Source organism: Symphalangus syndactylus, chromosome 12 (genome assembly GCF_028878055.3).
Source record: "Symphalangus syndactylus isolate Jambi chromosome 12, NHGRI_mSymSyn1-v2.1_pri, whole genome shotgun sequence".
Lineage (NCBI taxonomy): Eukaryota > Metazoa > Chordata > Mammalia > Primates > Hylobatidae > Symphalangus > Symphalangus syndactylus.
The window spans coordinates 48,394,878-48,418,542 of NC_072441.2; the positions used below are offsets into that span (position 1 = coordinate 48,394,878).

At 40.2% G+C, this 23,665-nt stretch overlaps 1 protein-coding gene and 1 long non-coding RNA gene across 8 annotated transcripts in view; one reads left to right on the plus strand and one right to left on the minus strand.

The window, feature by feature from the left end:
- Positions 1–21,160, minus strand: part of LOC134734122 (uncharacterized) — a 194,889-nt gene extending 173,729 nt beyond the window's left edge. For 2 of the 3 annotated variants that reach the window (XR_010117484.1, XR_010117486.1), the window contains exon 1: positions 20,884–21,158. This is a non-coding gene — a long non-coding RNA (uncharacterized lncRNA). Of the gene's footprint in view, positions 1–20,883 lie in introns of all 3 variants that reach the window. The other variant, XR_010117485.1, reaches the window with a different exon arrangement.
- Positions 21,161–21,267: 107 nt separating this feature from the next.
- SLC44A3 (solute carrier family 44 member 3) overlaps positions 21,268–23,665 on the plus strand; it is a 75,991-nt gene continuing 73,593 nt past the window's right edge. For 3 of the 5 annotated variants that reach the window (XM_063625556.1, XM_063625557.1, XM_063625558.1), the window contains exons 1-2: positions 21,268–21,400; positions 21,876–21,983. In XM_063625556.1, coding sequence (XP_063481626.1) covers positions 21,374–21,400; positions 21,876–21,983 — 135 coding nt within the window. In that variant the 5' untranslated portion in view covers positions 21,268–21,373. The remainder of the gene's footprint in view (positions 21,401–21,875; positions 21,984–23,665) is intronic. The other 2 variants (XM_063625559.1, XM_063625560.1) reach the window with 1 other exon arrangement.

A 23,665-nucleotide genomic window follows, 5' to 3' on the forward strand; every position in this document is an offset into this window, starting at 1 on the left:
AATTTGGGGTTTCAGAGGACCATCTAGGTAGAATTTCCAGTAGGCAACTGGAACCCTCTATCTGATGGAACTCTGAAATACTAAATAGTACCTTGGTTCTCCCACAGTATAATTATATTCATGAGAATCGAAACTATCTCCATAATGTGAATCTCTTCACCATAATTTACCACTGAATAAGACCCAAATATGCACTGGATTTTAAAAACTGTGATTTATGCAGCTAACAGTTCATAAGTCAAAATTAGAATCCTTCCCTAACTCCATACTTAACCCTAAATTAACCTTCAGATGACTATGATGTTTTTAAAATATGTGGTGTTTAAAGGGCAAAAACAGAGTGTATTTGAACAGTTAAATGAATGTTAGTAATCTATGGCATGTGTTCTCAGCCTTAGCCACAAATTTTGATACCTGAGCCAAATAATCTAGAGATTATTTGGTCCAGAAATTAATTAAAGGATTCTTTTTAAAAATTCTAATATGCACTGAAGGTTGAGAAACAATGAACTCTAGTTTACTCTCTCCAAAAATATAATTGTCCAAAATACTCAGCCTCTCTAGTGATTAAAGAATAGGATAATAACTTGTCATTATCTCATATTGTCAAATAGGCAAATACTAAAAAGAATCCTACTATCCAAGCATTAACATAGTGTTTTTTCAAACCATGAGTTACTACCCATTCATGGATCATGAACTTAACCCCACCGTATCTGGTATTTTAAAAAATGTTTTTGAAAAGAAAAGGAAGAGGAGAAAAGAGAGAAAGTTTATTGCGCCTAGTCAGGAAAATATTAAAATTTATTTCAGTTATACTTGTGTGTATGTGTGTGTGTGTGTGTGTGTGTGTAAGTGGGTCACTATACAAAATGTATGTCTTCCAGTGAGTCAAAAGATTTGAAAAACACTCTAGAATGTTGAGAAAAGCACACTCCCCTGGGCTGCTAGTGGGAATGTAATTGGCACAATTTTTCTCAAGGGCCCTTTGGCAGCAGCCTTGAAAAGCTTCACTTTGATATGGGTGTTTACTCTTCTGAGAAACTATTCTTTTGAAATAACCTCTCAAATGCACATCTGCATGTAAAGATGTACACTTCACTGCTGTCTTTCATAGTGAAAACATCAAAATATCCAACCATATGAATTACAGTTAAATACATTATCCATGAAACAAAATACAACGCAGACATTAAGAATAATGAAATGGATTGATATCTATTTATTTGGAATGATGTTCAGATACATCAAAAGAAAAGGCAGGTTACAGTACAAAACATTAGGCACAGCATAATCTCATTTTGGGAAATGTGTACTGTATTTATAATAAATCTAAGCCATAGAAAAGAGAAGTTAGGAGTACAGACAAAGCATGACCTTCCGGGTTCCCACATCCTGGCTCTGCAACTTCCCAGTTACACCATCTTGCTCAAAAAACTGAACTTCACAAGATAATCCTTGTACCTACCTCAGAAGATTGTTGTGAGAATGAGCTGAGTTAATACAGGTAAAATTATCCAAGCAGTGTCAAGCATTTGGTAAGCACAAAAGAAATATTAGTTCTATCTATATCAGAGAGAAAATGAGAGATTTCACATCAGAAAATCTTAACAGTGGCCATTCTCTGGGTGCTGAGATTACGAGCAAATTTCATTTCCTTCTTTATACGTTTTGTATATTTAAATTTTATAATCAGAAAAAGACAAGACAACATAAAAATTAAAAGTATATAATTTTCTCTTAGGGTTCTAAAGTGTCTTTATTTTGATAACTTTAGGTTAAAAAAACAATACTTAGAATGACAGTAACAACATGTTCTACTTGGATTGTGCTTACTTCTTTCCAGAAATTCGGTTTGAGGGTCTTTTGCCCAATCAGGCAATGAACTCTGCTCTGAAAGTTCACTTCCCTGATTTTGGAATTATTTCTGTAACTTCAGAGACTGGAACAAAGATTTTGCTTTCCAATCTCCTTCTGTAAAAGGTTTTCTGCTTTCTCTCACTCCATCAGTCTAGAGTCTACTAGCAGAAATCTGTATTAAATTGTCCCATTATACAGGCCTGAAAGTGACTCTCTGTCGCAGTATCATACCTTAGACGATTCATGAAATGATGATGACATCATGTCCAAAGAACATTTCAAACTGAGTTGTCCTTTGTGTTTATCCGTGAGTTAAAAACAGGGACCTTAAATGGCATTGTGTGTGGGTGGGGAGCCTCATTATTAAAGAAAATGGGGAATTACAGAAATGCACGGAAAAAAGGATTTAGAAATCATCTATTGTTTCTCAAAGTCCATTATTAACACACTAACATATTTCCTTTCAATCTTTTTCTTTGTAGAGTTATCTTAGATTGCTTTAGACAATTTATAGACACAATTAATCACTTTTTTCACTTGATATTATATGAAAAGTATGTACCATGTTATCATATAATTTTCAAAAACATTTTAATAACTGTGTAAAGTGTTCTTGAGTGAATAATTTAATTATTTCTTTTTTAAGGAAGATTCTGATTGTTTTAGCTATTATAAACAGAACTATAAATAAATTCTGTACAAATTTTATATGAAAACTTTAATCTTTTTACATACGTAAAATTGTTTAACATGTGTAGAACCCAAAAAATGGAATTACTGTATCAAAGGTCATGAGCTTTTTAAGTCTTAGGATAGTAGTTACAGTATTACAACTGACCTGTTATCAAACTAGTCTCTATTACAACTGACTCTGTTATCTAATTACTCTTTTGCGTTGGAATTCCATCATAAATTGGTATAATGCTTTAAGAAAGCACTGGTAATATGGATTAATTTATGTTCAGCCAGGCTCCAAAAAGGATTTGAAGCAGTTTACAAAAGCAAACACAGTTACATAATTTGATTAAGTGGAAAAATCCAGGTAAAAGGGAAAAGTAAGAAAAGAAACAACTAGCATTTATTGAATACTTATTGTGTATTAGCACTGTGTTAAATTCATCCTATATAATTTCATTTAATTCCTATAGCAAAGAGGTAAATATTATTATGCCCATTTTATAGATAAGAAAATGGAGGCCTAGGCCAGGTGTGGTGGCTCATGCCTGTGATCCCAGCACTTTGGGAGGCTGAGGCGGGCAGATCACATGAGGTCAGGAGTTCAAGACCAGCCTGCCCAACATGGTGAAACCCCATCTCTACTAAAAATACAAAAATTAGCTGGGCATGGTGGTGGGTGCCTGTAGTCCCAGTTACTTGGAAACCTTAGGCAGGAGAATCACTTGAACCCAGGAGGCTGAGGTTGCAGTGAGCCAAGATCACGATGCCACTGCACTCCAGCCTGGGTGACACAGCGAGACTCTGTGTCAAAAAAAAAAAAAAAAAAAAAAAAAAAGAGAAAATGGAGGCCTAGAAAGTTAGTAACTTGCTCAAATTCACAAAACCAGTGAGAGACAAAACAGTCAAAGTTTGGAATTCGAGCTCTCATCCATTATACTGCACTTCATGTGGGGATGTGCTGAAGTACATTTATTAGGGCTAAGCCAAAATAAGAATCCACTTTCCAGTGGTCTATGCAGCGAGAGAGGAAAATTTAAAGATTTGTGATATTCATATGTTAAACACAAACCAATTTCTTCTCAGTGTAAGCATACTATTTCATTGCACTCTGTCCAACATTTGGATCATTTTATTTTTAAAGTGTATACAGTACTTAAGACATTTAAGTCAGTGAATGCCATATCACTGTTGTTTTCATTTTAATAACTGGAGTTTACATTTTTCACATGATAATTTATTCCTGTGTCTGCATGTCTTCCTTTGTAAATTGGCCAACATTTTTGCCCATTTTTCTGTTGTTTTCCCCTAAAATTTTTATGATCCTACCTTAGAATAAAGATACAAGGTTTTTAGAAACTATTTGCAGTAGATATGACAATCCCTAGTTTTGAATTCGTATCATTTTACATTAATTTAGGTCTGTAGTCAAGTATTTTCCAATATGATTTTCTATTACTTGAAAACTTAGTCCTTCATCTTCTAGAAACTTGGCAAATAGTAAAATTTACATCTGTGAAGTTTTTCTATGATACAATGTCTGTTTAATTCTCATTCATCCGGAATGTATTTCAAGCCATGATGTGAATTGAGAACGTATACACTTTCTTTCTATTATTACTGCTTATTTATTTTATTCATTTATTTATGCATAGCTTTGTTCCAACAAGAATTAATTTTATTTATTCATTATTATTTATGTAGTCCTTCTCTCTATAACACGTAGTTAATTATTACACAGTGTATGTAATATGCAGTATCTTTAGGCCACTGAGTATGCTCCACAGAAGTCATCCTTCCATCACTGTAACCCTATCATGTGCACTGATAACACAAGTACTCCCATAATGACTCAGTCTCCTTTTGAATTTGACAAATTGCCTGAATATACACTTAGGTAAATTTTAAGAATACTTTGCCAAGACTTCTACCCCACGAAATAATCCTGGCGGATTTAGTTTGAAATAGCATTAAATGTACAAATTAACTTTGAAACAAGTCCTATTTTTACAATGTTTTCCTTTCTTGACATGATGGGCCTTCTGTTTATTCCAGCCTTCTTTTGCATTACTCTTTAAATTTGTGCCTTTATTTCTATCTGTTACGTTTGTTTCCCATTCTGCCCCCACTTTAGTTTCACTTTGTATCTTCCCATTTCCCTAGAGAATGAACAGCCACACATAATGCAATAGGACTTTTATTTAGGGTAGATGAGAAATCCTAGATCAGTTTTCATTTTACTAAACAATTAGTTAACAGAAGCATTGCCTCAGAGGCCTGTGCTCCACCTAGAATTGCAGAGTTCTCGAAGTCATTTGTTTCATCTGGTTAATAACCACTTGAGAGCCCTGTGCTCTCTTTCAAGTTACTTGGCTCCATCTTCTGGTTTGAATTATGAGTACTTGGAGTAAGGGCAGTTAAAAGTTGCCAGAACAGGGCTGAGACTGCGGTGAGGTAAGGTGAGCATCTAGGGTCCAGATTTAAGGAAGCGTCTGCTCTCAGGCCCCCTGGTGCCTCGTCCACCTCACCTGGTCCCAGCCTGCCCCAGGGAACCGGCTGCTGTGAGCCAGCTAGCGTCTGGCAAGCAGTTGGGAGAGGGAGCCACTATTTCCCCCATAGCTCTGCCCTGGGCCTGCATAGTGGGAGTTGCTGTCACCGTCCACAGGGAGCACTTGGCACAGCCTGGCTAATAGGCCCCACTCTTGCTTCTCAAGGTCACTTTTGTGTTTTGGTAGCAAGAGGCATCTACAGCTGGAACAGCCTGACACCATCTAAATGCTCTTACAGGATCCGTAAAGCCAAATCATTTCCATTTGAGAAGCACTTTGTCTGAATTGTGTTATTGGTCCATGGCTCATGACCTCCCTCTGGCCTGTGCCACCCTAACTGCCCTTAACTGTCCAGAACAACCACCACCCCTGCCCTTGAAGCCTGCCCTGAAAGGCTTCAAGCACAAGGGCTCGTTTTTTAAAAATCCAAGAAGAGCTGAATATGAGCAGATGAAAGCAGCTATAATAAAATGCATTATTATAAAACCTATATGGGAGGAGGGTTTAGATAGATGTGACACTTGATTCCACAGTCTTTCCATGCTGTTCAAATGCAGAGAGTAAAATATTTTTGGTTTCGTGCTATTTACACTTAGTAGTGTTCCAATATCTTTAATTTGTGAGTATTAAAAACATTCTTTAGTTTTATTATTTTGAAATGAATACTCAGTAAATCTTCCAAAGATGTAGAGGAGGGTTGGGTAAGAGAAACTTATATAACCGTCTTAGTTAACAAAATGAGGGATATTCTCATTACTTAGAAATGGCTCTAAAAACAGAGAAACTAAGATTATAAAATTTAGAATGAGAGAGAAAAGGAAAAAGAAAAGCAAAGCAAGGTTGAGGAGCAAGTCAGAGGGAAGAGAACGTCAGAGAGCAGAAATGCGGCAGGAGCAGCAAGAGGCCCACACACAATAAGACCCCTCGACAGATTTGAGGCAGCAGGCAGGGCTGGGACAGTCAGTGTGGGGCAAATGGGCCTGCCCACCACCACCCCACACAAATTGCTCACAATAATCCTCAAAATTAGCACTTAGTACAATCATTTTTGTTACTAATAATGACTGTATGCCTTTGAGATAGTTGAGGCACACATAGTCCCCCCACTTAAAGCATCCATACTGATCGATTTCATTATAACGTTATTTGTCTCTTAAATCATTTGTTATAAAAGTAAATGGACATATCAATCCATAAAAGACACAGTGGTTTACATTCTTCATGCTCCGAGTGCTGCTATAAGCCCTGTGACAGCAGCTGTGCTTTTTGGCAGTGAACATGAATTCACATCTGTCAGTGCTGTCAGCCATGGAGCCCTCTCCTGTCCCATCCTGAGCTGATATCCAGCACTGTCTGTGGTTTACCCCACTATGGCCTTGTTGCCTGTCATTTAATTTGTGTCCTAGAAAACAACTATGCCTGGATCAGCCCTCTACACAGACAAGGTTTCTGTGAAGGGAGCACCCACGGTCATCCATCCAGTCAAATTGGATTAGGGCCCAAACTAACAACTCTGTTTTAACTTAGTTACCTCTTCACAGGCCCCGTTTCCTTTTCTGCTTTCCCTCTCTCAGAACAAAGACAGCATTGTTGTGAGACAGAGTAGGGATGGGACTTGACCTCCCTCCCCAATTCCCCACCAAGGACTTTTACTGCAAGCTGATCTGTCTGTGGGGATCCTGATCAGACCATCCAGACCTTGCATCATAAATCTGAGGTATTAGGGGTTAGGGCTTCAACATATGAATTTGGGGGGACACAATTCAGCCCATAACAAATGTGAACTTTTAAAAAGTTAACCTCAGTTATCTATAACTCTTGCTCACCAATCTAGAATCTCATTTTCTGACAGCCTCACACAATGGAGTTGGCACTTCTTCTCTGGCATCGTTGTCATGCCAGACCCGTTCATGACCGTGGCAGAAGCTCCTGCAAGTGCAACAACTTGTGAAAGATGTACAACACGGGGTGGGCGGGGAGCAGAAAGGACAAAAAGAGCCCGAGCTGCCTGACTGTTTTGTTTTCCCACTATCCAATAAGCAAATTAATATTACTATATCTGCAGCACTAGTCTATAGGAATTCATATTCTAGGTCAGAGTTACTGCTTTTTTGTGTTCCTATAAATGATATATACAACTTGTTTAAGACAGATTCTGTGCCCTGCCTTTAGAGATCTTAATCTAGTCTGGGTGGGCCCAGGATCTGCCTGTTTCAGAAACGCCCCAGGAGATTCTGTCTTGGGAGCCACACTGCTAGAGGTGATAAAGCAGCGCCATCTGGGCTGTGCACCAAACAAGGGCCCAAGACCCACAGCTCCCAAGTCAATCAGCTGATGGACTTTGAGTCAAATCAGCTGATTCACTGAGTTGTACAAGCACATTCTCCTAATTTGCTACAAATTAAACAGGTCTGTTTCCTACTTCATTGTTAACCTAGGCTTTTAAAATTTATATAACACTAGCTATGGGTTATTGAACCTATAATAACCAAACCAGTGGTGGCTCACACCTGTAATCCCAGCACTTCGGGAGGCTGAGGCAGGCGGATCACTTGAGGCCAGGAGTTCGGGACCAGCCTGGCCAACATGGTGAAACCCTGTGTCTACTGAAAAATTAGCTAAGCGTGGTGGCATGTGCCTGTAATCCCAGCTACTTGGGAGGCTGAGGCAGGAGAATCACTTGAACCCAGGAGGCGGTGGTTGCCGTGAGCTGAGATTGCGCCACTGCACTTCAGCCTGGGTGACACAGCGAGACTCTGTCTCAAAAACTAATAACAATAACCAACCAATAAGTTGGTTTGGGGCCAAGTTATAGGGTAGGCAAACAATAACGATTTTCCAAATTAGCCATTGTTAGCACCATTTTAAAGATGAGGAAACAGAGGCTTACAGAGAATAAGTAATTTTCCCAAGATCCCACAGTTGGCAACCGTCTGAACCTAGTTTCAAACCCTGAGTCAGCTCAATTCCAAAGGTCCAGTGATTTCCAGACAACTAAATAATGGACCATTTAAAATTCTTCAGTAAGAACTTGTACTCAGTGCTTTTAGTCTATACAGGATATCAATTTGTTCCAGGCAGTGCTAAGATGCATAACAATATTGAATATCTTTCATTTTAAGACAATTGTAAGATTTAATGAGGACATCAATGTAATAATAGCTTTGGGGAAGCATAAAACACCACAATAAATATATATGTCAAATATAAGATGCCTCACTATTTGGAAATATTAAATGCAAAAAATAAAACATAAAGATGGTCGGCTGGGTGCAGTGGCTCACACCTGTAATCCCAGGGCTTTGGGAGGTCAAGGCAGGAGGACTCCTTGAGCCCAAGAGTTCAAGAACAGCCTGGGCAACATAGCAAGACCACCTCTCTACAAAAAATAAAATTAAAAAATTAGCTGACCATGCTAGTGTACACCTGTAGTCCTAGATACTCAGGAGGTTGAGGCAGGATTACTTGAGCCAGGAGTTCAAAGGTACAGTGAGCTATGATCACACCACTGCACTCTAGCCTAGGCAACAGAGCAAGTCCCTGTCTCAAAAAAAATAATTAATTAATATAAAGATGAGGGAAAATACCTTAAAATCAATGAAGAAAACCACACAATTTGTCTTGTTTGACAACACAGCTATTGGCCTGCAGTGCCATCTGCTGTAAGGAAGTGGCAACTACAGTAGCCCTCAATGCCAGGGTTTTACCAGGGCAGGAGGGCTAGTAACCTCTTCGTTACCCAGGTGTCTCAGAGTGCCAGTGTCCAAGTCACGGATATGGAATAAAGGGGGAAATACAAATAAAAGTAAAAGATAAGAGGAAGAAAAATAAAGAATATGGAAGAGAAAAATAAAAATAGGGAGGTGGTGTCATCATCCCTGTCATTAGGAAACTACCTCTTATCTGCCAGGTATTTTGCACATTTTATCTACAACCTATTCTGTTGATCTGTCTTACCAGGGGCTTGCCTTTTTTATTTTTCCAGTCTTTTCAAAGAACAAGGTTTTATTTTTATTGATCATTGGTATTGTGTTTTTGTTTTCTATTTCACTCATTTCTGCTAGCGTTTCTTCCCTCTACTTACTTCGGATAATTAGTTTCCATACATACGCCATGTGATTTTAAATCCTGGCATTTCAGAGCTGGAAGGAGATCGAGAAAAACCTGGCTCTCTTCTCTCATTTTACAAAGAGGCCCAGAGAAAGAGGAAATTTGCCGTATGTCCTACAGCTGGTGCCTCGTTTCCACACAGATGAGTAATTGCTCCTTCTCCATTCATACCACGTTCCCCTCCTCCTCTTCTTTCCCTCCTCCCTTTCCTTTTCTGCTTTCCCTCACTCAGAACAGAAAAAGATAGCCTTGTTGTGAGACAGAGTAGGGATGGGACTGGGCCTCCCTCCCCCGTGCCCCACCAAGGACTTTACTGCAAGCTGGTGAGGACCCCAATCAGACCATTCAGACCTTGCACCATAAATCTTGCTCAAGGCGCCATACCCACTGATTGGAGGACCTTGAAGAAGCTAAAATAAGCAGCGCTCACCATAAATCCTACTCAAGGGAGTTAACCCTATCTCCCACATGCCCTCAAGGCCAGAAGAATGGAGTAATCTTTAACCTTAGCTTCATTATGGTAGGAAAAATCACACCGGGGTGAAGATTAAACATGCTAATGAGACATGCGACACATGAAGAAGCATGTTATGAACTGCACAGGGGCTAAAAGTTCCCCGCCTCTACATGCCTAAACATCACTTTCCCGCCATAGCCCCTTTAAAGCTGCCTCTCTAACTCCTCCGGGCCCAGCCAGACTCAGTCTCTCTCTCTCTCAAGCCTTGTTTAGGAAAACTCTTTTGTCCTCAGGTCAATTTCTATTGTATTAAAAGCCCAAGAACCCATAGCTGGTAACAGTTGGGCTGATAAAATTCAGGATAAATAGGCAAACTTCCCCCTTAAAAGATCTAAATTTAAAATCATAGTGCATCAAATTTTGTACATTTGTGCTGGAAGTTAGTGGTTTTCCTGTTTTTACAACACTACACGTGTACTCCAAATAGACAAGGTTACCAAATGCAAACAAATTTTAGAAAACAAAATTCAACCTGCCTTTTAGAAGCTTATACTTGTATCTATTAAAAATGCTGATATTCAGCTGGGCGTGGTGGCTCACACCTGTAATCCCAGCACTTTAGAAGGCTGAGGCGGGTGGATCACGAGGTCAGGAGATTGAGACCATCGTGGCCAACATGGTGAAACCCCGGTCTCTACTAAAATACAAAAAATTAGCCAGGCGTGGTGGTGCACGCAGGTAGTCCCAGCTACTCGGGAGGCTGAGGCGAGGAATTGCTTGAACCCAGGAGGTGGAGATTGCAGTGAGTCAAGATTGTGCCAATGCACTACAACCTGGGGACAGAGGGAGACTCCGTCTCAAAAAAAAAAATGTTGACATTTATTTCAGATATTTGGCAAAAAACAGAAATAGATGGTATCTTGGCAATCAAAATATAAACATAGGCCAGGTGTGGTGGCTCACACCTGTAATCCCAGCACCTTGGGAGGCTGAGGTGGGTGGATCACGAGGTCAGGAGTTCAAGATCAGCCTAGCCAACGTGGTGATACGCGTCTCCTAAAAATACAAAATTAGCCAGACGTGGTAGTGGGCACCTGTAATCCCAGCTACTCAGGAGGCTGAGGCAGGAGAATCACTTGAACCCGGGCAGTGGAGGTTGCCACTGCACTCCAGCCTGGGCGACAGAGTGAGACTCCATGTCAAAAAAAGAAAAAAAAATGCAAATGTAGTTTTACATTTCCAGTTAAACAAATGAGCATTGCAGGTCATAAAATTTGCTGAATGTTGCAGTAAACTGGCTCTGGGAAGGATAAACAGAGGCTGCGGTTTGACCTGTGGGTCCCTGCCCTGCCTTTCATGACACCGCTCTCACTGCTCTCAGCCTTCAGAAGCCCTGGTGGCCTCGCGGTGTAGCTCTCTTCCTCTAAAAACCTGTGATAAGAAATGTATCTGGCATTAGTCATTTATATCTTATTATGGATTACTCAAATGCCCTCTCCCAGGGCCATTTGTATTTTAATTTTTTCTCCGATGTGTGTTAAAAAGTTGTCCTCTCTCAGACAGCATTTTAGGTACATTAATCAGGTAGGGTAGGCATGATAGAGGAGGGCTTTTCAAGTGCCTTGACAATCATTCCACCCACTTACCTAAGACCCTGCATATTTCAAAACAAATTAAGTTGCCCATGTCGTCAAAAAATGTAGTCTTTAACAGCACTAACCAAAACTGCTGGGTTGTTTTTTTGCCAGTGTTAATACTTGTTACACACACACACACACACACACACACGGATACTTTGGTCAAATCTCTAGTATATTGATGAACACTGCAATAAATGGGATACAGAACAATATTTCTAAACCATATCTAACCACAGGATATTTTCTTCAAGTAGCGCCTCCAGGTCTAACGTTCCTCAGAATACACAAGAGAGACCAGGTCATAATCTCCCTTCTGTTCAGTCTCCAGCACCATAAAAGAATAATTCTAAATGCCTTCCTGCTAGAACTCTCATTACTCATTAAAAGACACAGAGAGAAGAAAATGGTCTCTCAAGACTGGTACTCAGAGTGTCTCAGAGTGCCAGCAAGTGCTTCAGCAAGAGGCATCCCAGACACAGGTAGAAATACTTGGTGAAGGTAAGTAGGAAATTTCTTGAGGTTGTTCATAGGAAGGCTCTGCCCTGCACAAATGCAGAAATGTAGGAGACAATAGATGTGATTAACATACAAACACCACTAATATCCAACTAAATGGAAATGGTGAGACAAAAGAAAGCCAACAGATTAGACCAACCAGTCCTCAGCAGTTCATACAGCTTATCTTCAGTAGAATTCAAGGACTTCGCAGTCTGACTGTTCTATCCTTCCATACTATGGTCAGAAAGTCTATGGTTAGATTGTTTGGTTTAGTCTATAAAGAACCAACCTCAATTTTTATTTTTTTTTTTAAACTTAAAAAAAAGAGAGCGAGACAGGGTCTTTCTAATGCTGCCCAGGCTGGTCTTGCATTCCTGGCCTCAAGCTATCCTCTCTCTCAGCCTCCCACAAGGCTGGTATTACTGGCATTAGCCACTGCACCTGGCCTTTTTTTTTTTTTTTTTAACTTTTATTTTAGATTTAGGGGGTACATGTGCAGGTTTGTCACCCGGGTATATTGCATGATGCTGAGGTTTGAGGTACAAATGATCCCATTACTCAGGTAATAAGCATAATAACCAGTAGTTAGTTTTCTAATCCTTGCTCTCCTCATTCACTCCCCCAATAGTCCCCAGTTTCTATTGTTGCCATCTTTATGTCCGTAAGTTCCAAATGTTTAGCCAACCTCAACTTTAAAACCACACATGAAAAAAAGTGTAGAGTTAAAAAGTTCCAGATGACTCCCTACGATACACCATCATTTTTTGTAATATCCCCTAAAAAGCAAACTAAATTATGTTATTTAAGGAGTGAAATAATCTAAAATAATAAGTATGTTTAAGTAGGCTGGGCGTGGTCGCTCACACCTGTAATCCCAGCACTTTGGGAGGCTGAGGCGGGCAGATCACCTGAGGTCAGGAGTCTGAAACCAGCCTAGCCAACACAGCAAAACCCCATCTCTACTAAAAATACAAAAATTAGCCAGGTGTGGTGGTGCGTGCCTGTAATCCCAGCTACTCAGGAGGCTGAAGCAGGAGAATCACTTGAACCTGGGAGGCAGAGGTTGCAGTGAGCCAAGATCAGACCACTGCATTCCAGCCTGAGTGACACAGTGAGACTCCGTCTCAAAAAAAAAAAAAAAAAAGTACGTTTAAGCAAGGAGGTTAACAAAACTCAGAACAGTGGTTACCTCTGAGATTGAAAGCTTAGCAGGAGTTGTGTCCAAGGAGAAGCATTATGGGAATATTCTAGTTATTTAATTGGGTAGTGAGTTCAGGTGTGTTCATGTCATTATGCCTTATAACTTAGTATATACCCCATGTGAACTACCAAAGTACAGTGTCAATAAGATTCACAAGCTTCAGTCTGCGTCTGGGAGACCTGTCCCAAAGAGGTAATGGTCAGACATTTGAAAGCAAAGCAGGCAACCTGAGTGGCCCTAACTGCATCTTTGTGTGACCAGATTGGGACAGAAGCGAGATCTCAACATCTTCAGAGAGCATCTAGAAGTTTTAGAAAAAGTTGCCAAAGGCCTTTGGAAGAGATGTAGATTAGAATATAAGACAAACATGAAAATCATGAGAAAGGAACAGATAGGCAGGAGGGGAATGTGAGGTACAGGATGAAGAAACACACAGAGAAGAGGAAAAACTGTTAAGGCCAAAGTGCTACAGAAGCTCCAAGGGCCTGCATGGGGTTGGAGTGAAGAGACTGAGGGTGGGAAACTGTGAGAGCTTGGCACCTTAGCCGGGCCAATAGATCTGGAGATACAATGATCCTAAGGCTAAGCAATGATGTTGCCTCAGTGAGGAATAGAGAGGGTCAGGCATGAGTGTTCAAGCTGTGGGGGGTAGAGGGGAGTAAAAAAAGGCAGAAACAAAAGAAACAAGGTAGGTATGCTCAAGAGCAGGTGCATCCATACAGAAGTGTTAAGCGTGTCTACTTCCCAAGTGGAAGCTCAGGAGGTGGCATGCACTGTCATCATCTGTGGGAGTTCAGTCAGGGTGGTGGGAAAAATTGTAGAGGAAAAATTATAAAGATAGTTATAGAAAATAAACACAAACCTTCTTGGAAGGCTGGGGGGTTTGCATGGCTTCAGCAACAGATTTGGCTGAAGGCAGCCTAATCCTCTTTACCTTTAGTTGACAGCAAAAAAGCAAATAACAAGGGAATGTGTGGAGTTTAAATAGCTTGTTTACTCATGTGGTCCTAAGACCAAACTGATCAACCTCAGGTGCATAATTGGTCTCTGCTGGGGGGTGGGGGGGGTCAGCAATGTTAATTATCCTCCAGTGGTGTTTACTCAAGACCTTTGTCATTTAATCTGTACTAAATAAATGCAAACTTTGCCAGCTTATGGAGCAATGCTCCAGACTCAGAACAGAGCCTCTTAGCTGGACTGACAGCTGTGTTAGTGTATGTCTCTCATCCGTTGCTGGGTCAGGGTCTGCGGGTCGGACCGTACAGTTATCGTGTGTGTCTGTGTGTAAAGTTTGAAAAATAACAAAAGTAGAGAAACTAGCTTAATGAACCCCTAGCAATTTAATGAAGTTTAATGAACTTCAGCAATTATCAATGGATAGTCAATCTTGTTTCCCCACACCTCCAACCATTCTCCTTTGCCCTGGATTTTTTAAAAAGCAAATCCCAGAGAGCATATCATTTTTGGTATGTAAATCTAAAAGATAAAGACTCCCTTATTTTAGACTTAGCCCCAGTGCCATCATCAGACCCCCAAATTCTTTAATATAAATTAGTTAATATCATCAAACATCCAATCAGTGCTTACATTTCCTACAGTGTCCTCTAAATGATCTTTCATTTTTTCATTTGGTTTAATCTGGATCTAAACAATGTCCACACATTGTAATTAGTTAAAATATTTGTTTCTTTTAATCTGTAGGTTTTCCACATCCTCTTTTCTATCTTTTTGCTGTTGTGGTGGAGATTGTTGTCAAAACACAATGTCAAAATCAATTTTCCCATTCTTGATTTTGCCGGTGGCATCCCTGAGATGTCATTTGACTTGTTCCTCTATTTCCTATATTTGTAGTAAAGTTGGTAGTCAGATTCCAGTGGATTTTTCTGGCATGACAATTTCACAGGCAGTGATACATTCTTCCCTGGGAGGAGGTTGATGGCTGCCTGCCCCTCTTTTACGATGTTTGGAAAACTGTGATATCCTAATTCTTTTTATTCCTTCTGCTTCCATAAGCCACAATATGTCTATTAAGAGAAACTTCCCTCATTAATTATTTGATTTCCCTAAAGTATTGTTCATATAAGAGAGGCAGAATATGTGTTTGATTCTTTTCCCTTTAAGTTTTTGAAATGAGTTGGTCCCTAGAATTTTCTAGAGGCAATCAATAAGGATTTATTTTCATTTAGTATTATTGAGAACTTATGAATATAGACATATTCAATGTATTTCAAGGATGGGATATTTATAAGGGTTTTAGGGTCTGGCATAAGATGGGTTTTTCAAGGCAGGGATGCTGACTTAATTGGCCAGTTTGTTATATAATAAGTTGAGAACTGGCAAGCACAATGAAAGGTAGGGAGTTGAAGTGAGTTTTGAAGGGCACAGTCGTGTGGTAACCCAGTTGAGTGACCTACGTATTATCCTGATGACAGCTATTAACCAGTTGTCAGCCTATTGCTCTAATAGATTTTTAGGAAATTTCTAAAACTAGATTTTTTTAAAACAAATAATAAATTTATTTGAAATGACATCTTAGTTCACAAGTGTAATAATAGTTCTTTCTTCCTTTTATTTTTCTCCAGTACAATCTTTACTTGGTTTTGGTATCAGGTTGATGCTGGCCTCATAAAATGACCTGAGCAACTTTTGCTCTATTTCTATTTCTGGAGCAACTTGTATGTTATAGAAATTAACTGTTTCTTAAAAGTCCCTTAAAAGCCTCTAGATCTGAGTTGGGGTGGGGGGAGTTTAGGAGAGACATTCGGCTGCCATTTCAATTTACCAAACAGTGGTTTATTCAAATTCTCTATTTCTTCTTATACCAATTACGGCATTTTATATTTTTAGGAACATATCTATTTTATCTAGGTTTATATATATTAGGGTTCATAACACTTTTTAAACGTTTTAATATATTTTGTTATTTCCTCCATTATTCTGTCTTATTTTGAATCTTTCCTCTTTTTTCCTGATCAGCCTTGCCAAAGTTTGGTCTTCTTAATCTTTTCCATGGGACTGACTTCTGTTTTATTCATCTTCTCTACTTTTCTCTGTGTCACTGATTTCTGCCCATATCTTTATTATTGCCTTTCTTCCTGTTTCACTGTGTATGCCATTGCTTCTTGTGTTGAATGCTTAGCTACTTTATTTTTAACCTTTTGTTTCCTGATAGATATAACCATACATTTCCATCTAACTGGCACTTTAGCTGTGTCCCAATTTGACATGTAGAATTTTTATTAACATTCAATTTTAAATATTTCTTAATTTCCTTTATGACTCAAGGATGTTGTCTAGTAAGATGTTTTTTGGTTTCCAAATGAGGTTTGGGGTAGTTTTTGGTTTCTGTTTGTTTGTGGGTTTTGTTTGTTTTTTTGCTATTCTGCTGATATGGTTTGGGTCTGTGTCTCCACCCAAATTTCATGTCAAATTGTAATCTCCAGTATTGAAAGCTGGGCTTGGTGGGAGGTGATTGGATCATAGGGGCTGAGTTCTCATGAATGGGTTAGCACCATCCCCTCAGTGCTGTTCTCATAATAGTGAGTTATTGTGGGATCTGGTCATTTAAAAGTATGTTGCACCTCCCCCATATCTCTCTCCTGCTCCAGCCATGTAAGACATGCCTGCTTCCTCTTCGCCCTCCACCATGATTGTAAGTTTCCTGAGGCCTCCCAAGAAGCAGAAGCCACTAAACTTCCTGTATAGCATGCAGAACTGTGAGCCAATTAAAACTCTTTTCTTTATAAATTACCCAGTCTCGGGTATTTGTTTATAGTAATGCAAGAATGAACTAATACATCTGCTGTATTATTTATTGTACATGAAAAATTACCACAAATGTAGTGACTTAAAACAACATGCATTTATTATCTTATAGTTTCTGTTGGTCAGGAGTCTGGGCACAATCTAACTGGGTTCTCTTTCTTTCTTAATGTCATGTAATCATGGGAATGACTTTCCATCACATTTACCGTATTTTTTTGGTGTATTAGGGGTCTCCAGAGAAGGAGAACCAATAGGATGGATGGATGGATGATTGATAGCTAAGCTAGATAGACAGATAGATATTATAAAGAGATTTATTATAATGAATTGACTCTCATGGGATTATGGAGGCTGGCAAGTCCAAAATCTGCAAAACCAGTGTTCTAATTTAAGTCCAAAGGCTGGAAGCTGCTGTAGAACCAGGAAATGTCAATGTTCCAGTTCAAGTCCAAAGACCAGTAGGATGCTGTAGACGGACAGCCAATATCCCAGTTCTAAGGCCATCAGGCAGGAGAATCCTCTTACTAGGGGGATGGAGTCAGCCTTTTGTTCTATTCAGGCCTTCAACTGATTGGATGAGGCCCACACACATTAGGGAGGGAAAGCTGCTTTACCCAGTCCACTAATTTAAATGCTAATCTCATCCAGAAACACACTCACAGAAATACCCAGAATAATGTTTGACCAAATATCTGGATACCCTATGGCTGACCTATTCAAAATAATACACAAAATTAACCATCATAATTGGTTGAAAGATACAGGTCCCACCCCTATCCAAAGAAGGGAACTACATAAGGGTGTAAACACCAGGAGGTGGAAATCACAGGGGCCTTAAAATCTGTCCACCACACATACTGTTATTCATTACTTCTAATTTGATTGCACTGTGAAATTTATTGAGCCTTCCTTTAAGATCTAATACACAGTTTATGTTTTTACTTTAATGTTTCACATGTACCTGAAAAGAACATGTATTCACTGTTTGATGGAAATGTATATGAGTTATAAATATCTAATGGCTCAAGTTTATTAATTAAATTGTCCAGACCTTGTATATTTGTTTTCTGTGTGTATGTGTGTTGGGAGAGGAGAGGAAGTATCTACTGTCTACTTGATCTATTGGATACTGAGAGGAACTAGTTAAAAATCTCCAACTATAATTCTAATTTATCTGTTTCTGCCTAAACTTCTGTTAGCTGCTGCTTAATAAATATTAAAGCTGTATTGTTGGGCACATTTATGACCTCCCTTATGAACTTTCTATCTTAACTTTTATTTTGTCAGGTTTTAAAATTACTACATGAGCTTTCTTTGGTTCATGTTTGCACTATATCCTTTTCAAGCCTTTTAACCTTTTAGTGTCTATTTGTTTTACACAAGTTTCTTGTAGAAAACATATTGCTGAATCCCTTGCTTTCATTCAATTTGAAAGACTGTTTTTTTTAATTGGTTAGTTTAAGCCACTTACGTTTATTGTAATTGCTGCTCTATTTAGGAGGCAGCATAGAATAGCTCTAAGTACAGTTCTAATTATGGGTTCTAGATCCAGACCACCTGGGTTCAGGCCTTGGTTCTGCCACTTTCTAGCAAGTTAATTAATCTCAGTTTCATCATCTATAAAATGAGGATGATGAAAGTGATAGTACCTTCCTCATAAGGTTATTATGAGGATCAAATAAGAAACACCCAGAAAAGTATCTGGAACATACTTACTCTGAAAGTAAAAATTATTATTAGTAATTTTATTTCTGCTATCAAATTTCATATATTCTAATTATTGCACTTTCTTTTTATTTCTTTTTCCTCTGCTCTCTTGCCTTTCATTCAATAAAATTTTCTTCCACTGCTTTAAAAGTTATGTTTTATTCTTTTTTAATGGTAGTTACCCTTAAGACCTACATTCACAAATATTTATCTTTATTGATTTATTAAAGTTAACAATTTTTTTGTCTTCTCCCATATGATAGTAATTTAACCCAGTACTACTCTAAGTACTCTAAGTAGTACTGGGTTACTTATCTCATCCATTCCAGAATGAGATTTGAGCCTGAATGTAAATCAACACACAGCTTCCTTCATTGAGGAAGTCTTGCAACGAAAGTGTCAGCTGAATCAAAGAGCTGATATGCATGCTGGTACAAGCTCCTTATCTCTCTGAGAACCATTAATTTTTGTGAACCACCCTTTGAATGGCACTATTTTAGATCACTGTCCTATCATTTTGGCCTCTCATTCCTGAGCCCCACACCCCTCACAATATTGACATTGTCTATAATTTTAGGTCTGCGTCATTACAAATATACTGTTCTTTGTTTCTAGACTGTTAAAAAGAGTTTTTGTAAGTCAGGTTTAATGAAATACGGTTTACATACAATAAAATTCACCTTTTCTAGTGTACAGTTCTACGAATTTTGACAAACAGATACCACTGGGTCATCAGTACTATTCTCAAGATAATGTAATATTTCCATCACTTCAGAAAGTTTCTCCAGATTCCCTTCACCCCCAGCAACTGACAACCATTGATCTATTTTCTGCCTTTTCCAGAATGTCACATAAATGGAATCATAGAGTAGCTCATTATATCTGACTTTTTTTTCCCTTAACATGCATTTGAGATCATCCATGTTTTTGCATATATAAGAAGTTTGTTCCTTCTTAATGCTTAGTTGTATTTCATTGTATAGATGCATCACAGTTATGTATAGCCACCCACCAGTTCCTGGACACTTGGATGGTTCCTAGCCTTTTTTCTAACACAACAATAAATTCAGCCTAAATATTTGGCCACTCTCATGCTATATCTATTGTATCATCTCCTGAATTTGTTACTCTTGTTTGATTACATCCTCCAAGAATGTCATTCAAATGAATCTTTCATAAGAATATTTTTATTATTAATACATTCTCACATTCTAATGACAATATGGCTTAACAGAAAATAAGTTTAAAGTTATGCTTTTAAATACTTACATATAGAAATATTTTGCTTGAGATAAACCTTTTCAATCTGAAGGTTTTTTTCTACCTTGAAATTTATCTCCATTATATCTTCAAATATTTCCCCTTCTCTGTTTTTATATTTCTTCCTTTCTGTTCTAGTTTTATCCTAGGTATAAGCTAGAAAATTTACAAATAAGCTAACTTGTTTTATAAAACTTTTTCTACTGCCTCTGGAGGTTTGCTGAAAATGCTCTTCCAATTACTAATTCATCGTCAGCTGCATCTTTTAGACTATTGCACATTACTAATACATAGCATCAATATTCATTCTAATTATTTTTATGCTTAATATCTGTTTTAGTTTCATATTTTTTCCTGATTCATATTGCTAACATCATAACTCATTTTAAATAAATTTATCATGCTTATTTAAAAATCTTGGTCCATCTGCTCTACTGATCAGTTTCAGATGGCCTATGTTATTCAACTGCGGTCTTTTAACAGTAGTTGCACTCCTCCAGTGTCTAATTCTTTGTCCTATGAATTCATGTTCCCCTGGGGTTTCACCTACTCTGTCTGATAAACATGCATCCAGGAAGGCCCAGTGAGTTTGCAGTGGGAGGGCGGTGTGAGCCCAGAAGGAAATCGCTGGCACCAGAGAACCACTGTCTATCATTCCCAGTTTCTGCCACTTACCAGATCTTTCCTCCAGTTAGGTTTCTACCCTTAGGGAGAAGCAGCACCTAAAGGAAGCAATTAACCTAGCAACCCTGAGGGTGGCAGGGGGAAGGGTAGAGGCTTGATTGAGAGGAGGTGGGGGGAGGTCGGCCTGCAGTTTTTTTTGTTTTTCGTTTTTTAAATTCCTCACCCCAACAGTGCTTTTGCGCTGGTCTGGTATTACCCGGAAAACTATGCTACCAGTCGCTTCAGTGGACACTACCATTTCAATTGCGAAGTCAGGCAATGATTGTCCTGAGGCAAGGTGGGAGAGAAGTCAGAGTAAACCACCTCGAGAGCGCCGGTCTCCCGGAGTGTCTGGGTTCGACTCCTGCCTCCACAACCTACTGTGTCTCCTCGAACAAGCTGCATCACCGCTGGCCGTGCCTCAGTTTCCCTCCTCCGTAGATTAGGAATAACAATAGCAGTGAGAACAGAATCCAGCACACAGTAAATGCTGCTTACCTGTTTGCTATGTGGAATACACCACTACAGTGTTGCTCGGCCCTCAGGAAGGGTCTGCTGAGACTTTCTACTTCCTGCTCAGGGCAGAGGCCGACCACCCGCCCAAGGTCGTGGCGGCGCCGGCTCAGCTTTAGTCGTCAAAGTGCACATCCTGGGAGACGCTGCCTCGAGGTGGTTGAGGCGAGAGGGCAGCGAAGCGTCTGAGCCTCTTCCTCCCACCAGAGCAGGACCCCAGCTGACAGCGGGTGAGCTGGGCAGAAACCCATGCCGGGAAGAGGCGGACCCAGTGGACCGCAGCGCCTGCAGTCACCGGGCCAGGCGCAGAGGCGAACAGGAGGCGGTGCTGCGCCGTGCCCGCCCCTCCCCGACCCGGCCCCGGCCCCGGCCCCAGCCCCAGCCCCGGCTCGCGGACGCTGCGTCTCGGCGTACGGGAGGCGGTGGCGGCGGCGGCGGCGGCTCCCAGTCACCTGCCCCCGCCGGCGAGCGCACGATGCACTGCCTGGGCGCCGAGTACCTGGTAAGCGCTCGCAGCCTCGGCCCTCGGGGGAGGAGCCCCGGGGAAGGGTCGGGTCTCCCTCCTGCACGCAACCTGCCCTGCCGGACGCTTCCGCTTTTCCCGCGCCTCGGGAATCACGCCCCCGCTTAGTACCTTGGGGCCACCTGGCGGGGAGTACCCCGGACCCTGCTCCAGTGCTGGGGCGGAGGCGGGGGAGACGCGGGCCGCGGGGCGCAAACTTGGGTTCGCCCTCAGGTGCACCTCCAGGTAAGCACTTGGCGGCAGGGGGCTTAACATCCGCTCCACACAGAGCAGGTGTTTCAAAGGCTGTGTGAAAGAGCTTCTGGTGGCCACGTAAAAAAATAATAATAATTAATTTTAAAAATTTAGAAAAAGATTGGTTACTTTGACCACTCTTCGAGTAGATTTGGGTTCGGTTTCCAGGTTGAGTCCACTTGTTTATCTTCTTTTTCTCAACTCTCCCTTTTTCTGGAAGGTTTCTGCAGAAGGAGCCCCTAGGCAAAGGGAGTGGCGACCCCAGATTTATAGGAAATGCACCGATACGGCATGGTTATTCCTGTTCTTTCTCTTTTGGACTGGTTTGGTAAGTGTGGGTGCTTGGTAGGAAAGAGACCAGAGTGTGTGTGCACGTCTGGAAATAACTGTCCCAAATGTAAATCGTAGTTGGTGTGCAGTGAGAGACTTCTGCCGTTAACCCACAATAAACATCAGTTAGTACTCGGGAGAATTCTTGTCCTAGACTCGCTAGAAAGGCTTTTTGCTCCAGGCCATGTTCTAAGGGGTGACTCCATTAGGAAATGGGAATTAACAGTTTGCAATGTGATTGCTATTTAGTAAGGCCAATGTGTCTCCTTTTACCATCCGAACTTACTGAACAGAAGTTCTTTTACCATCTGCCACACCCCCAAATCAAATATTCCTCAAGCTTTTGGTGCACCTTTAACAAAGGAAAAGCCAGGGTAAGCCTAGAAATAAATTGCATTTCCTTTAGCTGACCATCACACACACACACACACACACACACACACACACACACACACACACACGAGATATGTTGTGTTTAGCAGCCAATACTGTTAACCATAGCTAACAAGGAATGATTTTTCCCACTCTAATTTCGAGATTATGTATGATTGCTGGTAAACTCCATCAGGCTGTGCGGTTATAATCCTGAGAGAGTCTGTTGGAAGCCGAATCTTGCTGCTTTTATACTTAACCTTAGAATTGTAGGTAACAGCAGAAAACGTCTCACCTGACATTTTCAAAGGCCACTTTCACGAAATCATCCATGCCAGGCTAAGGCATGCTATTTGCTGCATGGTAAATGATTAATTTATAGAGCAGGGTAATAACTACCAGATAGTAATTACCTTTGTTGAAAAGAATTTCATCTGAATAGGCCCTAAAAGATCATGTTTGTTCTTCTTTCCAAGTGAGAAAAGAATTTGTTTCACATAGACAGGCTTGGTTACAGGCACAGTGGAAGGTTAGGTCTGAAACACATAATCAGATGTTTTTTGTTGCTTACGTTGGAACTCTCCCGTAGGAGCTGGGAGAGACAGTGCACCTACAATACCTTCTGCTTAACTTCACAGATGGTTGGTGTTTTTATTTGAGACTGCTGTTGTATAAATGCAGGGAGCAGCTGGCCTGCCTTGTGCCTGGCAGCTTTGACCTCAAGCTGTTATTGTGATTTAATGATCTGAATTAGCCCCTCCACAGCTTCAACTTAGAACCTCACTACCAAACTCTCCCCCCAGCAGCTGAGAATCCTGGGCTTTGTAGATGACCTATCACAGCCTGAAGAATTGTGAACCGGCTGAGAGGTGGCATGGAGCTGGAAACTGCTTTAAAATTACATTTCATTTGCAAAATAAGTCTGAAGGTTTTAATATATCCAAGTTCTCATTATGGCATTCTGTTTTTAGAGTCAGAGTCCTTAGCTCACTGGCTTTTAGCATCTTTTGCAACATTTTTTATTCGCAGGTATTTAAAACAGAGCAAGGAGTATTTTGTTTTTGGATTTTTTTTTTCTGCCTCCGTTGTTCGGCTTTCAGGTCTTGTGACAGATGTCCTGACTGGTGATGGTGTGCCCTGAGTTAGGGCTGGACAAAGGCTTGGGGGAAGGAGCTGAAGTTATAAGCAGATATGGTTCTTGCAAATGCAGCACCAGCCTGTGTTTATATTTGCATTAAGCACAAGGAACATTAAGCACAAGTCTCAAAGTCTGAACTATCTCTGCCTCTACTTACCCCTCCAGTATCC